This window comes from Saccopteryx bilineata, chromosome 4, assembly GCF_036850765.1.
Source record: "Saccopteryx bilineata isolate mSacBil1 chromosome 4, mSacBil1_pri_phased_curated, whole genome shotgun sequence".
Classification (NCBI taxonomy): Eukaryota; Metazoa; Chordata; class Mammalia; order Chiroptera; family Emballonuridae; genus Saccopteryx; species Saccopteryx bilineata.
Window position 1 is genome coordinate 288,646,337 of NC_089493.1, and position 14,119 is coordinate 288,660,455.

General features: G+C 49.4%; 1 protein-coding gene across 10 annotated transcripts in view; it reads left to right on the plus strand.

Moving 5' to 3' along the window:
* IFT140 (intraflagellar transport 140) overlaps positions 1–14,119 on the plus strand; it is a 109,929-nt gene that overhangs the window by 45,570 nt on the left and 50,240 nt on the right. For 9 of the 10 annotated variants that reach the window (XM_066275344.1, XM_066275345.1, XM_066275340.1 and 6 more), the window contains 5 exons: positions 516–633; positions 3,869–4,053; positions 7,572–7,740; positions 9,851–9,982; positions 12,974–13,173. In XM_066275344.1, coding sequence (XP_066131441.1) covers positions 516–633; positions 3,869–4,053; positions 7,572–7,740; positions 9,851–9,982; positions 12,974–13,173 — 804 coding nt within the window. The remainder of the gene's footprint in view (positions 1–515; positions 634–3,868; positions 4,054–7,571; positions 7,741–9,850; positions 9,983–12,973; positions 13,174–14,119) is intronic. The other variant, XM_066275347.1, reaches the window with a different exon arrangement.

Here is a 14,119-nt window from a genome sequence, read left to right on the forward strand (position 1 = left end):
TGCAGAAGTCCCAGGTTCGATTCTCGGCCAGGGCACACAGGAGAAGCGCCCATCTGCTTCTCCACCCCTCCCCCTCTCCTTCCTCTCTGTCTCTCTCTTCCCCTCCCGCAGCTGAGGCTCCATTGGAGCAAAGATGGCCTGGGCGCTGGGGATGGCTCCTTGGCCTCTGCCCCAGGCGCTAGAGTGGCTCTGGTCGCGACAGAGCGACGCCCCGGAGGGGCAGAGCATCGCCCCCTGGTGGGCGTGCCAGGTGGATCCCGGTGGGGCACATGCGGGAGTCTGTCTCTCCCCGTTTCCAGCTTCAGAAAAATACAAAAAAACAAACAAACAAAAAAAACTCACCTGGCCCATTCCCAGGATCATATGGAACCCCAGGGTGAGAGCAGTTGGGCCGTTGGGCAGAACTCAGAGTTCTGTGACTAAGGGTTTCGGGTCACTCAGAGAAATAGGTCCTTGCTCTGTGACCTGCCTGCACAGTGATCCTTCGGTTTGCACTGAGCTCCTTCTTCCTGCAGAGAGGCGAAGGTGCACTGTAGCTGCAAGAATCTGGCCGAGCTGGTCCCTGGCGTGGGGGGCATTATGTCAATCAGAGGTAACGCCAACGGCAACAAGATCAGCATCCTCCTCAGCAAGGTGGGTGCCCCGGGGGCCTGCCTCTGTTCCTCCCCCTCCACTCTCCATTAGTTACTCTCAGGGGTCCTTGGCCTTTCTCTCTGTGCCTCTCGCATCCACTCCCAGCTCTTTGTATCCCAGTTCCTGTTCCTCCTCCTCTTTTGTCCCCTCTCCAGGCATCCTCTCCTGCCTGGCGCTGTCTTTGTCCTCACCACCTGCAGCTTCCATTTTTTCCTGCCTTTCTTCATTTCTTATTACATCAGAAACAGTAGTTTCTTCTTTACAGAGCCCCTCACTTCTCCTCTTTTCTGTCTCTTTTTATTGCCCAACTAAACTCTCTAGGCCCACGGGGGCCACAGGACTATTGAATGTACCTTTCGCCTCTTGTTTAGAAATGTAGTGACGTCAGGGTGCAAGGCAGCCTTGTGGAGGGTCTGAAGGCAGGTGACCAAGGCCATGTTCATCCTGTTTTTGTGGCTCGTGCCTTGCCACCCCCTAGTGTTTCTTCATGTTTTCATTCATTTGTTCATGCTCTTGTTTGTTCATTCAAGAATTGATTATGAATTGCTTCCATGTACCAGATGCTTTGCTGGGCATTATAGATACAAATTGATCAATTAAACAGGATTCGGCCCCTCCACTGGAGTTGAACAGACATCAATGAAAGGATGAGGCAAACAAGTGTATTTTTCAGCCCTGGTGAGAGTTGGGAGGACAGAGTGCCAGTGCCAGGAGAGCAAGGGACAAGGAGGAGCTACTCTCCAGGGAAGTCAGGAGGCTCCCAGATGACGTGATGTAGTTGAGACAAGATGTGAACTCTAATAGAGTAAAGCTTTGACAGTCTACCTAATGGCCCTCGCACATGGCTCAGTGGATAGAGTGTCAGCCCAGCTTATGGATGTCCCAGGTTTGACCCTTGGTCAGGGCCTACAAGAGAAGTGACCATCTATTTTTCTCCCCCACCTTTTCCTCCTTCTCTCCCTCTTCTCCTCCCACAGCCAGTGGCTCAGTTGGCTCAAGAATGCCCCCAGGCACTGAGTGTAGCTTGAATGCCTGTACAGCCTTAGGCACTAAAAATAGTTCGGTAATTGAACATTGGCCCCAGATGAGGTTGCAGGGGGAATCCAGTCTGGGCATATGCAGGAGTCTGCCTCACTCTCTCCCCTCTTCTCCCCTAAAAAAACAAAACAAACAAACAACAACAAAAAGAACAATCTACCTAAGTTCTTGGTATTCATTGCCCGTAGTAACCAAGCTGGTCCCTTTTCTTGGTTTCTTTTGTGTGCGCGCACGTACTTTTCCATGTGAGGATCAAGAAGAAAGAAGAGATCATAAGCGAGATGATGGTGGTGACTGTAGCTGTGGCATCGTGCACCTAACACTTTCTGTTTGATGAGTGAAGAGACTGAGACAAGTTCTTTGGCTACTCTGGGACTGCAGTCCCTGCTCACACCCTGACTGCTATGGCAGAACAGCTGGGACTCGGGAAGGACAAACGAGAGACACTGGGCCCTGGCCGGTTGGCTCAGTGGTAGAGCGTCGGCCTGGCGTACGGAAGTCCCGGGTTCGATTCCCGGCCAGGGCACACAGGAGAAGCACCCATCTGCTTCTCCACCCCTCCCCCTCTCCTTCCTCTCGTCTCTCTCTTCCCCTCCCGCAGCCGAGGCTCCATTGGAGCAGTTTCCCTGGGCACTGAGGATGGCTCCATGGCCTCTGCCTTAGGCGCTAGAATGGCTCTGGTTGTGACAGAGCCACGCCCGGATGGGCAGAGCATCGCCCTCTGGTGGGCATGCCGGGTAGATCCCAGTCGGTGCATGCGGGAGTCTGACTGCCTCCCCATTTCCAGCTTCAGAAAAATACAAAAAAAAATATTTTTTTTTAAAAACAAAAAAAAATGAGAGACACTGTGGGGTTGACTGAATAAAAGAATGTCTTCAACTAGTGAGGGGAGTGTAAGCAAGTGGGAGGGAGAATTCAGAGTCCAGAATACTTAGAAGATTCCCAGAGGAAGGGCAGCCTCATTCCTTGAACATGGGTCCAGATGCCCAAGTTATCCTCCAGACAGCTGCATCAGAATTGGTTTGATTCCTTCATGTTCCGGTGGTTAATCCACCTCAGCTAAAATGTCACATTCAAGTCAATATTGAGAACAGCTAGAGAGAACATGAGAACTTTAAAAACTCACCCTGTATTCTAAGCCTGTTCCATTCCCACGATCATATGGAACCCTAGGGTGAGAGCAGTTGGGCTGTTGGGCAGAACTCAGAGTTCTGTGACCAAAGGTTTTGGTCACTCAGAGAAATAGGAGTGACCTATGTTCTTCTTTTAAAAAATTTTTTAAGTGAGGCCCTGGCCGGTTGGCTCAGTGGTAGAGTGTCGGCCTGGCGTGCAGAAGTCCTGGGTTCGATTCCCGGCCAGGGCACACAGGAGAAGCGCCCATCTGCTTCTCCACCCCTCCCCCTCTCCTTCCTCTCTGTCTCTCTCTTCCCTTCCCGCAGCCGAGGCTCCATTGGAGCAAAGATGGCCCGGGCGCTGGGGATGGCTCCTTGGCCTCTGCCCCAGGCGCTAGAGTGGCTCTGGTTGCGACAGAGCGACGCCCCGTAGGGGCAGAGCATCGCCCCCTGGTGGGCAGAGCGTCGCCCCTGGTGGGCGCGCCAGGTGGATCCTGGTCGGGCGCATGTGGGAATCTGTCTGACTGTCCCCGTTTCCAGCTTCAGAAAAATACAAACAAAAAAAAATTTTTTTTTTAAGCGAGAGGAGGGGAGATACTGAGACAGACTCCCGCATGCGCCCAACTGGGATCCACTTGGCAACCCCGGTCTGGGGCCGACGCTGGAATCAACCGAGCTATTAGCACCTGAGGCTGCCACTCAGACCAGTGAGCTATCCTCAGTGCCCAGGGCCGACTCTCAAACCAATCGAGCTACTGGCTGCAGGAGGGGAAGAGGGACAGAAGGGAGAGAGGGTGAGGGGAGAGAAGCAGATGGTCACTTCTGTGTGCCCTGAGCACCAAACCCGGGACATTTATATGCCAGGCTGACGCTCTATCCACTGAGCCAACCAGCCAGGGCCAGTTTATTTTCAAGTCTCTAAAATTAGCAATTCAACAACCAGTCAGTGGAATGAAGGTAAATTGACATTCACATTCTGAATGCGGGAAGTATGCTAGCCAGAGTGGTCTATGGGTCATTGATACCGGGTTGTGATTTTTCTCAGAGGTATGGTCACCATGAGCTTCTGTTTTCTTTTCCCTTAGGCTGACAACAGCCCCGATTCCAAAATCTGTTTTTATGATGTGGAAATGGACACTGTGATCGTCTTCAACCTCAAGATGGGACAGATTGAACAAAGAGAGACATTGTCCCCTAAAAGGCTAGAAACTAAGAAGATTATGGTTTGGGAGAATTTTTTAAAAAATGATACTCGGTGTCAAACTTCTAGGCAGGTTTTGCTAAATTTTACTTCAGACTTCAAAAGCCATCAACAATTATTTGTAGTGAAGACCAAAAAAAAAATGAATTAGAGACACTTTTGGGCAGTTGGGACAGATTTGGATCTTTAATTTGTTTTCTAGATTCTAAGGTTCTGGAATTAGCTTCTGAAAGGTCTATGACTGAGGTGTCTACAGAAAGGGCCCCAAGTCACAGAATAGAGAGAAATGCAGTGAACCTTAGACTCTTCAGCATCTCTGATGGTAGGAACGGCATGTGTTTAATAGAGAATGTGTTTCTATATAGAAAAAATAATTGTCTTTCTCCAGCGAGTTCCTGTTACATATGTTTGCAGTTCCTTCTATTGCTAAGAAAATATTCAGAGAATGTTAAGTGCTTGTACTATTCTACCTGTAGTTCACATTTGATTCTGCGTAAAGTGCCGCAGGAGAGTGAAGTGAATTGTTCAGGGGAATGCGGGGCTGGCTCTGGCCCTTGTTGTTGGAGCAGTGAGGGGCTGCTGCTCAGACTGGTGTGTAAGCAGCGGAAGTGAGTGCAGAGGCGATCAGCCTGCAGGCTGACGGGGCGGGGAGAGTGGGCTGTCAGCCTGGCCGAGCCGGAGCTTTTCTCTGGCTGCCCTGTTCCTTTTGCTCCCATCACAGCCCCTCCTGCGCTGTTTGGCCTGCCTTACACACTCCCACCTCTCTCCTCCTCAGAGTTCCTTTCTGGAACCTTCTTTCACCCGATGGCTTAAACTCACATCTGCTGGTGGCCCCACCTGAATATGCTTTATTCTCACATCTCATCAAGATTGGCTCCACTTCTCCATCTCCAAATCTCCCTGGAGTATCTGGCCATCACCTCAAAAAATAGACCCCCCACTCAGGTTCATGCCCCAGAGACCCATTCTTGCCCACCGTACCACTTTTCTGGGAAACCAATCTAAAACCTCAGAACTAGCCTTTCCTTTATCCCGCTGTCCGTGACTCATCACAGTGTTCTTGTTTTGAAATGTCTCTGAGTCACGTCTGCTCCACACTCTACCTGCTGTTCATGCTTCCCTCCTAGTTGCTACGGGAGCCTCCGAGCCACACCTTTGTCTTACCAGGCCAGTCCTGAGGTGCCCGTGGTACTCTATGGGTCCCCATAAATGCTTCTGTCTCCACCACCATGCAGGTAGACAAAGGGCTTGTCTACCTGCCCTTTCTGCTCAGTCCTGGAGCAGTGACATTTGTGAGGCTGCTTATTTCCTGTAGGGTCAGGTCCTCCAGCTTCTGTATGGCCACACAGTCCCATGGTGCCTGGTCCTGATTTGCCATGCTCCTCCGGGTGGCAGTAAGCTGAAGCTCAATGTCTTCTGTCAGTCGCATGCCTCCTTTTTGAGATCTGATCCATTCTTTGCCATCCAATCCATTCTGTCCCCCTACAGTTCTTCTTTGCATTCTGGGCCCATGAAGCAGGGAGATTTAAAGGCAGGAGGGACCAGGGGTGAATGCACCACATTACCCAGGTCATGGATGGAACTGGAACCCAGTCCCCAGAACTACCCAGCAGGGGGTGCTGCCCCACCTTGAGGTCCACCTGCTGGCCCTGGATGTTGGAGCAGGCATCAGGGGCCTTCTGCGATACCAGAACCAAATCACCATTGTCTGACTTTCTCTTTCCAACTAGTCTCCCCTGGGACTCTTTCAACCAGTTTTTAAAATTTTTTTTATTTACTGATTTGAGAGAGACAGGGAAAGGAAGAGAGAGAGACATTGATTCATTGATTCGTTATTCCATTTAGTTCACTGGTTGATTCTTGTGTGTCCCCTGACTGGGGATTGAACCCACAAATTTGGCATATTAGGACAATGCTCTAACCAACTGAGCTACCTGCCAGGGTCTCAATTGTTTTTAAACATGAAAGAATAAAATCACAGACTGCATCACAACATGGTGTGCAAAGGTACTTCCAATCTGGGCAGGCTAGAGCTCAGATGAAGCCTGCTGCTGCTGATGGGAGACTGGCCTGACTGTTTACAGAGGCTGAGAGCAGCTCTCTTTCAGTGTTCTGCATAGATCTGTCAATGTTCTGGATAGATCTTTCAGTGTTCTGGGTGGGTCTCTCTTTCAGTGTTCTGGATAGATCTTTCAGTGTTCTGGATAGATCTTCCAGTGTTCTGGATGGGTCTCTCAATGTTCTGGATGGCTCTCTCTCTCAGTGTTCTTAATGGGTCTCTCCGTGTTCCGGGTGGGTCTCTCAGTGTTCTGGATGGGTCTCTCTTTCAGTGTTCTGGATAGATCTTTCAGTGTTCTGGGTGGGTCTCTCTTTCAGTGTTCTGGATAGATCTGTCAATGTTCTGGATAGATCTTTCAGTGTTCTGGGTGGGTCTCTCTTTCAGTGTTCTGGATAGATCTTTCAGTGTTCTGGATGGGTCTCTCAGTGTTCTGGGTGGGTCTCTCAGTGTTCTGGATAGATCTTTCAGTGTTCTGGGTGGGTCTCTCTTTCAGTGTTCTGGATAGATCTGTCAATGTTCTGGATAGATCTTTCAGTGTTCTGGGTGGGTCTCTCTTTCAGTGTTCTGGATAGATCTTTCAGTGTTCTGGATGGGTCTCTCAGTGTTCTGGGTGGGTCTCTCAGTGTTCTGGATGGGTCTCTCAGTGTTCTGGGTGGGTCTCTTTCAGTGTTCTGGATGGGTCTCTCTTTCAGTGTTCTGGATAGATCTTTCAGTGTTCTGGGTGGGTCTCTCTTTCAGTGTTCTGGATAGATCTTTCAGTGTTCTGGATGGGTCTCTCAGTGTTCTGGGTGGGTCTCTTTCAGTGTTCTGGATGGGTCTCTCTTTCAGTGTTCTGGGTGGGTCTCTCTTTCAGTGTTCTGGGTGGGTCTCTCAGTGTTCTGGATGGGTCTGTCAGTGTTCTGGATGAGTCTCTCAGTGTTCTGGATAGATCTTTCAGTGTTCTGGATAGATCTTTCAGTGTTCTGGGTGGGTCTCTCTTTCAGTGTTCTGGATAGATCTTTCAGTGTTCTGGATGGGTCTCTCAGTGTTCTGGGTGGGTCTCTCAGTGTTCTGGGTGGATCTGTCAGTGTTCTGGATGAGTCTCTCAGTGTTCTGGATAGATCTTTCAGTGTTCTGGGTGGGTCTCTCAGTGTTCTGGGTGGGTCTCTTTCAGTGTTCTGGATGCGTCTCTCAGTGTTCTGGATGGGTCTGTCAGTGTTCTGGATGAGTCTCTCAGTGTTCTGGATAGATCTTTCAGTGTTCTGGATGGGTCTCTCAGTGTTCTGGGTGGGTCTCTCAGTGTTCTGGATGGGTCTCTTTCAGTGTTCTGGATGGGTCTCTCAGTGTTCTGGATAAGTCTCTCTTTCAGTGTTCTGGATAGATCTTTCAGTGTTCTGGATGAGTCTCTCAGTATTCTGGGTGGGTCTCTTAGTGTTCTGGATAGATCTTTCAGGGTTCTGGATGGGTCTCTCAGGGTTCTGGATGGGTCTCTTTTTCAATGTTCTGGATGAGTCTCTCTTTCAGTGTTCTGGGTGGGTCTCTCTTTCAGGAACCACACCTTTGCAGATGAGAGGCTGACAAATCATGTTCCTGTGAGCCACTTCTGGGATCAGAGTGAGCCCAGGCTGTTCGTGTGTGAGATCATGCAGGAGGTAACAGGAGCCCAGCCACAGCCTGCAGATAGGAAGGTCCACATCAAGGACAGCACCAGCCCCACGGTACTGCATGGCTGTGTTTGTGTTTAGAGGCATGGGGACTTTGAACTTGTGGGTTCACAGTGTTGGTGATGAGGTTTATGGGAAAGTTACAGAGAAGTTTGTTCACATGGAGCAGCGTGCCCCCTTTTAGGATGCCTGTGTTGTCTCTCCCCACTGGGCATACACCAAGAGGCCAGCCCCACCCTCTCTGTCTTGTTTGACTCAGTGTAATACTCTGTTCTCCTCTTAACCAACCCTTTGATGTTAGCATGTTTGTGACTGAGTCACTGAGGCCGCATGCTGATTCCTCATTGGTTCCACAGCCTGCCATGACCCTCAGTCAAGGACAGTTCCAACTAAAGTGTCCTCCTCGCCTCCATTAGTGCTCTCTACCCTGCCATCCCACTCTCCAATCTCTGCAGGGTTCCTTCTCTCACACTGAGGACTCTGAGGGTTCCATGACCCCCAACCCAGGGCCCAGGGCCCTGACACTTTCCAAGTCTTGTGTCTTGTGGGACACGATGTCTAGCATTCCCTGGGAAAACCCCATAGATTACTGTGATTTTTTATAAACTACCTCTTTCCAAGAGAATTTATACATAGGGTCCTCACTAAGTCAGTGAAGGACAGTAGCCCTCTAACTTTAGGGGGCTCATCTCCCTGCCAAAGGAATTTTCCTTTCCAGGATGGTAAGAGTTTGCACCCCCTGAGATTACTAGAAGTGTCCATTCTCTGATATTTTCAGAAACAAATTCAGTCATTGGTTCTGAAACAAGGAGCAGTAGAATGTATTGAGGTAGCATCCCCATCTTTGGATTGAAAGAAGCGAAGACATTACCAGAGGAATTTTCTTCAAGATAGAGGGCCTGGTGAGAAGTCTAGACAAGTGACAAAAACATGCACATTGGTCCTGGCCATTTGGCTCAGTGGTAGAGCATCGGCCCAGCATGTGGATGTCCCAGGTTCAATTCCCAGACAGGGCACACAGGAGAAGCGACTATCTGCTCCACACCTCCCCCTCCCCCTTTTCTCTTTCTCTCTCTCTCTCTCTCTTCCTCTCCCACAGCCATGGCTCGATTGGTTTGAGTGTATCAGCCCCGGGCACTGAGGGTGGTTGTGTAGAGCCTCCGCCTCAGGTGCTAAAAATAGCTTGGTTGCAAGCATGGCCCCAGATAGGCATAGCATCGGCCCCAGACAGGGGTTGCCAGGTGGATACAGGTCGGAGTACATGCAGGAATCTGTCTATCTCTCCTCCTCTCATTTGAAAAAGGAAAAAAAAAACCATGCACATTGATTATGAGTTAAAGATGAAGGAGAGTGCATGTGAAGGGGATTCCCAGCAGTTTGAACAGATAGCTCTTTTGGTCTTTTATGAAGATGACGAGAAATCATAAGAATTCACACAGCAAGAAAAGCCTCTGGCACTGCTCAGCCTTCTATTGATTTCCTCTTTAGAAGGGGCTGCAGCCTGGCGTTGTGCTCTGAGTCCTATAGGGCAGGATCTTACAGTCCCTCACCTCTCCCCTTTCTATTCCCTATTCCTCAAAAACAGCAGCAAGAATCTTTCTACTGTTGTTGCTTTGGGTGGTTCTTATTTTTATTTTTTATTTTTAAAGATTTTACTTACTGATTTTTAGAGAAAGGAGAGAAAGGCAGGGTGGGGGCAGTGGAGGAAAGGAGCAGGAAGCATTAACTCATTGCCTCCTATATGTGTCTTGACCCCGCCATCCTGGGGCTCCGAACCAGCAAGCTCAGCATTCCAGGTCAGTGTTCTATCCACTGCACCACCGCAGGTCAGGCGTTCTGGGTGGCTTTTAAATCAGCTCAGTGGGAATACTTAGTCTTTGCTACAAAGAAACCAGTCGGTGAGAACAACATAGTGGCTCAATCCGGACGAGGCGCACCCTGCCAGAAGATGCGTCAGTTTTTCCGAAGCACAACAGATGTCGGCGGAGACTGGTGTGGTTGCCATGTGCCCAGGAGGCCCTGGGTTTTCTGTGTCAGAGAGCGCTCACCCTGTTTCATTTGTGTTTTATGCAGATACCTCAGCAATGGAAGTGGGAATTAGACACAAAATAGTAAAGTATATTGTCAAAATAAAGAGAGAACACTGTTTTCTTCTCTCTCCCAGGAGGACGTGTTGATTCTGTCCTTCTTCGTTTCCGAGGAGCATGGCTTCTTGCTTCTGGACAGTTTCCCCCTGCCTGCCGCCTACCAGTCTCTTCTGGGAATGGAAGTGCCCCACTATTACTTCACAAGAAAGGTGCGAGTCCCCTGAGCACCGGGTGGCGTTCTCGGGCCCCTCTCCTGGGGGACTCAGGTCTCCAGGCCCTGGAGTCGGGTGCCTCTGTTCCCTGCTCCTTAGACAACGCAAACCATCTCCTCTAATTGGTCCCCTGAAATTCCAGCAAATGTGGGGTCTCCTGTGTTAGGAGAATCACGAGGCGTGGATTTATTCTCAAGACAGACATTCCTGTGCTAAGGAGGAGGGTCATGGTGTCACTCAGGTGTCTGCCCACTGTGTCCCCTGTGGACACTACATCCTGCAGCTTTCCTGCCTTTTTAAAATTCTAGATGCATTTTTTAAATTACATATTCCTATATCCACTGTAGAAAATTTAGAAGCTACAGATAAAGAAATAAAGACCCAAGATGATGCAAATCTCCATACACCTATTCCCCAGAGATATAGTCACTATGAACTGACCGGCATGTGGTTTTTTTGAGGTTCCTGTACTAACCTACATTTGTGTGTGTTATATACATGTACACACGTGCTCAGGACCCAATGTGGCCACTTTGTATATGTGCTGCTGTAGCGAGCACCCAATGTGGCCACTTTGGACAAGTTACTTGTTTTCCCTGGGACTTGGTCTCCTCAGCTCCATGGCCCCTTCATCTCTGGACGTCCCGTGACAAGCTGCGTGCGTGCCTATGGTCCTGAGACTGCTGAGACTGCACGGGTCATGGTACGAGTGATCAAAACGACAAATCTGGGTGCAGTCGGTTCACATGTCCCTAAAAATACCACGATGATGAATAGTGAATGGGTTGACATTTACTTGTGTTTAGTAGAATGATCTTTGTGAAGATTGGAAATATGCTCATGTGACTCCCAAATTCCAGAATCCCTGTGCTCTGCTGATAGGTTTTCTCAGTCCTCAGTCCCTTATTTGAAATAGATTAGTTTCACCAGACTAGCATTTTTCTGAGTTTCATTAGTTACTGATTCTTAAGCATTTCATCTCTCTTTGATTTGAGAACTCAGAAAGTTGTGAGAGACATTTAAGTTCTCTCTAGTGTTTTCCCTTGATGTTTTCACATTATGGGCTTTGATTTCTCCTACACGTTTATTCACTCTTTCTCTCATTTCTTGTCTTCTCTCTGCCACTCTCCTAGTTGAATGTATGATACGGTATAAAATAGCTGCCCGCTTGTTCTCTGTCACCTTAACTGCTTTTTTCTCATGGTCTTTATTTTAAGCTATAGATAGCTGTGTGACAGTACTTCCCACCTCACCTATATGCCCTCCTTAACCAGGTTTATCAGGGACATGACACCCATCAGTTCCTCATGGATAGCAGCACGCCCATGTCAGCTCTCCTCCTGGTCAGACAAATGGCATGAACAGGCTGTCACCTGATGTTTGTAGTACAAGAAATAGATTCCTACATTTGCAATATAGGAAGTATTACTAATTTGATTTTAAGGTTCTTGTGATGAATGGCCATAAAGCCTTATATTTCTTTAAATCTGCCCTTCTTCTGATTACTGACCTGTTCTTTCATTCCTTGGCCACGTCCCAGAGGTTTTCATCTGCATACTTGAGAGTCAGCAGCCCTGGGTCCCCAGCAGCCCCACGTGGCCGCTGCAGGTAGCTCAGTCCCTCCCTCTGTACGAGAGCGGGTGCAACGCTGGGGCAGGCGGCAGGCGGAGCAGGGCCCTCGGTTGCTCGTGCTCCTGAGAGAGTTCCCGAGTGTGCACATAGGACAGGGCTCTGATTAGATCATAGCAGGGCTGACGGTCATCGGGTCCTGCCTTGTAATTGTTAAACCACCGTGGTCAGCAGGGCCCAGTTGTTTGTTGTACACAGTCTTCTGAAGGTTTCCCACTCCATACAAAATCAGTCCAAACTTCAACCTTCTGTCTGGTTGTGAACCAGCCTAACACAGCCATGAATCCTGAATTAAGCTGCCCTAGACCTTGGGTTGCCTGAGGGCCTTTGCTTATTGCTTTGCCCTGTGCCTAGAAGGGTCTTGCCATCCACACGTGGGTCTGACACATGCTACCAGTGTCTCAAGGCCCCATTCAAGCACTCCCTGAAGCTGGGGACCACGGTGAACTTGAGAAGCAACTGTGAGACGGAAGCACTGCTGGAAACTGAGCTGGAGGCAGATGGTGGAGGCTAGCCTTGTAGAAGTCACGGAGCAGCAGCAGATTCAGGGACCAGTGCAGAGGCACTGGGCCCCAGGAGGGGGGGTCACGACCCTCCTTTACATGGGGGGGGGCGGGGACGTTTGTGCACACCAGAGAAACAGAGTGTCCCCAAAGAAAGAAGCAGACAATGCAGAAGACAGAGCGGGGTACGTGTGGGCTCCAGCCCGGAGGAGAGCGGGTGGGTGAGAGCGGTGTCCAGTGGTCAAGAGGGAAGCCAGTATCTGAGGGGGCTGGTCCCCTCGGCAGGTTGCCTGTCAAGGTGCCAGGTATGAGAAGCCTTGGCAGCACACTGAATCAGGCTCGTGTTCAGACGTTCTTTCTCTCCACACCCGTTTGGGGAGCTCTGTGCTAGGCTCACAGAGCTTCGCAGAAAGACCAGTGAGGGCACTCCACTCATCCAGGTTATCATTTTGGAAAATTCCACCTGAAATCATGATGGCGTTACTTCATTTTAAGACCTTGCACATGTGTGCATGTGTGTGACTTGATAGTAAAAACTTTCTAGTTTACTAAAGAAACCTGGGAGGTGGGGGTTTTCACAACCACTTTATAACCGCCGAAAAGCTGATGTTTGGGAATCAGAGGCTGACAAACGAGTTCCTGTGCAGGGACTGCCTTTGCTTATCTGCTCTCTGAAACCACAGCCAAAAGCTGTGATTTCTAATGAGGAGCGAGTTCTGCCGCATTTGTAGGGGCCTCTTGCTCACTGTCTGCATCGGCCTGCAGAGGGTCCCCATAGCTGACATATGATGCAGAGGCCTCACGTAGGCATTAGCTTTACATGAACTCACAGGTAACAGAGCCCTTTCTCATTCAGCCTGGAGAAGCAGACAGAGAGGACCGGCTGGATCTGGGGCACCACGGCATCCCCCAGATGGTGGGCAGGAGGCCCCTGCGGGACTTCGTGGGGCTGGAGGACTGTGACAAGCCCACCCGGAATGCCATGCTCAACTTTAGCTTCTTCATCGCTGTTGGAGACATGGACGAAGCTTTCAAATCCATCAAACTCATCAAAAGGTAAGAATTCTGTTCACAGAGGTGTCAAAGGGATGTGCACACTCTTAGAGTACTTTCTCTGCATCTGTTCCCGGGGACTTCTGGGTGAGACTCTAAGAATCATTAACTCTTCTGTGACTCTGCCCTGCTGTGGTGTTATGGTCTTTTCTCCCTCAATGAAGTACCAGTGCTCACACAGGTGCCAGGACGCACCTGGCACGTCGTACTGCAGAGCAGTGAGTTTTGGAGTAGCGCGGCTGGGCGTAGGGAGCAGGTGAGCCTGGCTCTCCACCTCTGCAGTGCTTGGCGCTTCTTGGGCTGTTATTTGGTTGTTTTAATTAATTTTATAGTGTTCCAGGCAATTCCTACTCAAAAGTTCTGCAGTTTCTAACTATTTGTAATACGCTCTCTCGGGAATAATGGCTACTAACCAAAAAGGGGTTTGATAACAAACACTCAAAACAGTACAGCAAAAACTCAATTAGAATTGCTCTAAACGAATTCCAATCAAAGGCTACCTAAAAGTAGCTTCCTCTCTGCTCCTGAGAGAATTCAGCAGCCCTTCCCAGGAGCATCTTATGGGTTTTAATCTTGAAAGGGTAGAAAAATTATTAAAGAATGATACTAAAGTGGGAAGAGACATTAAGTTGCCTGGAATGAGGTCCCTCCATCACCAGGCAGCGATGGTTTCTGTAGCACGGAAACACCTTTCAAACTAGCATGGGTCGCTGGTCCCTTGTCTATTTTTAACACAGGCCAAACCTTGTTCCAGTTGGGAGGGCCTTTTCAACACTGGCCATGTGGACAGGAGGGCTCTTAGTTTGGGAAGTGAACCAGGGTGGCCAGATGGCACGGCCCCGCCTTTCCTGGTCACTTTCCATTTACTATAAACACAATCACAGACCATAATCAATCACATGACCAACTTTAAAACTTTAATGAATATTTATATAGTCATATACATATT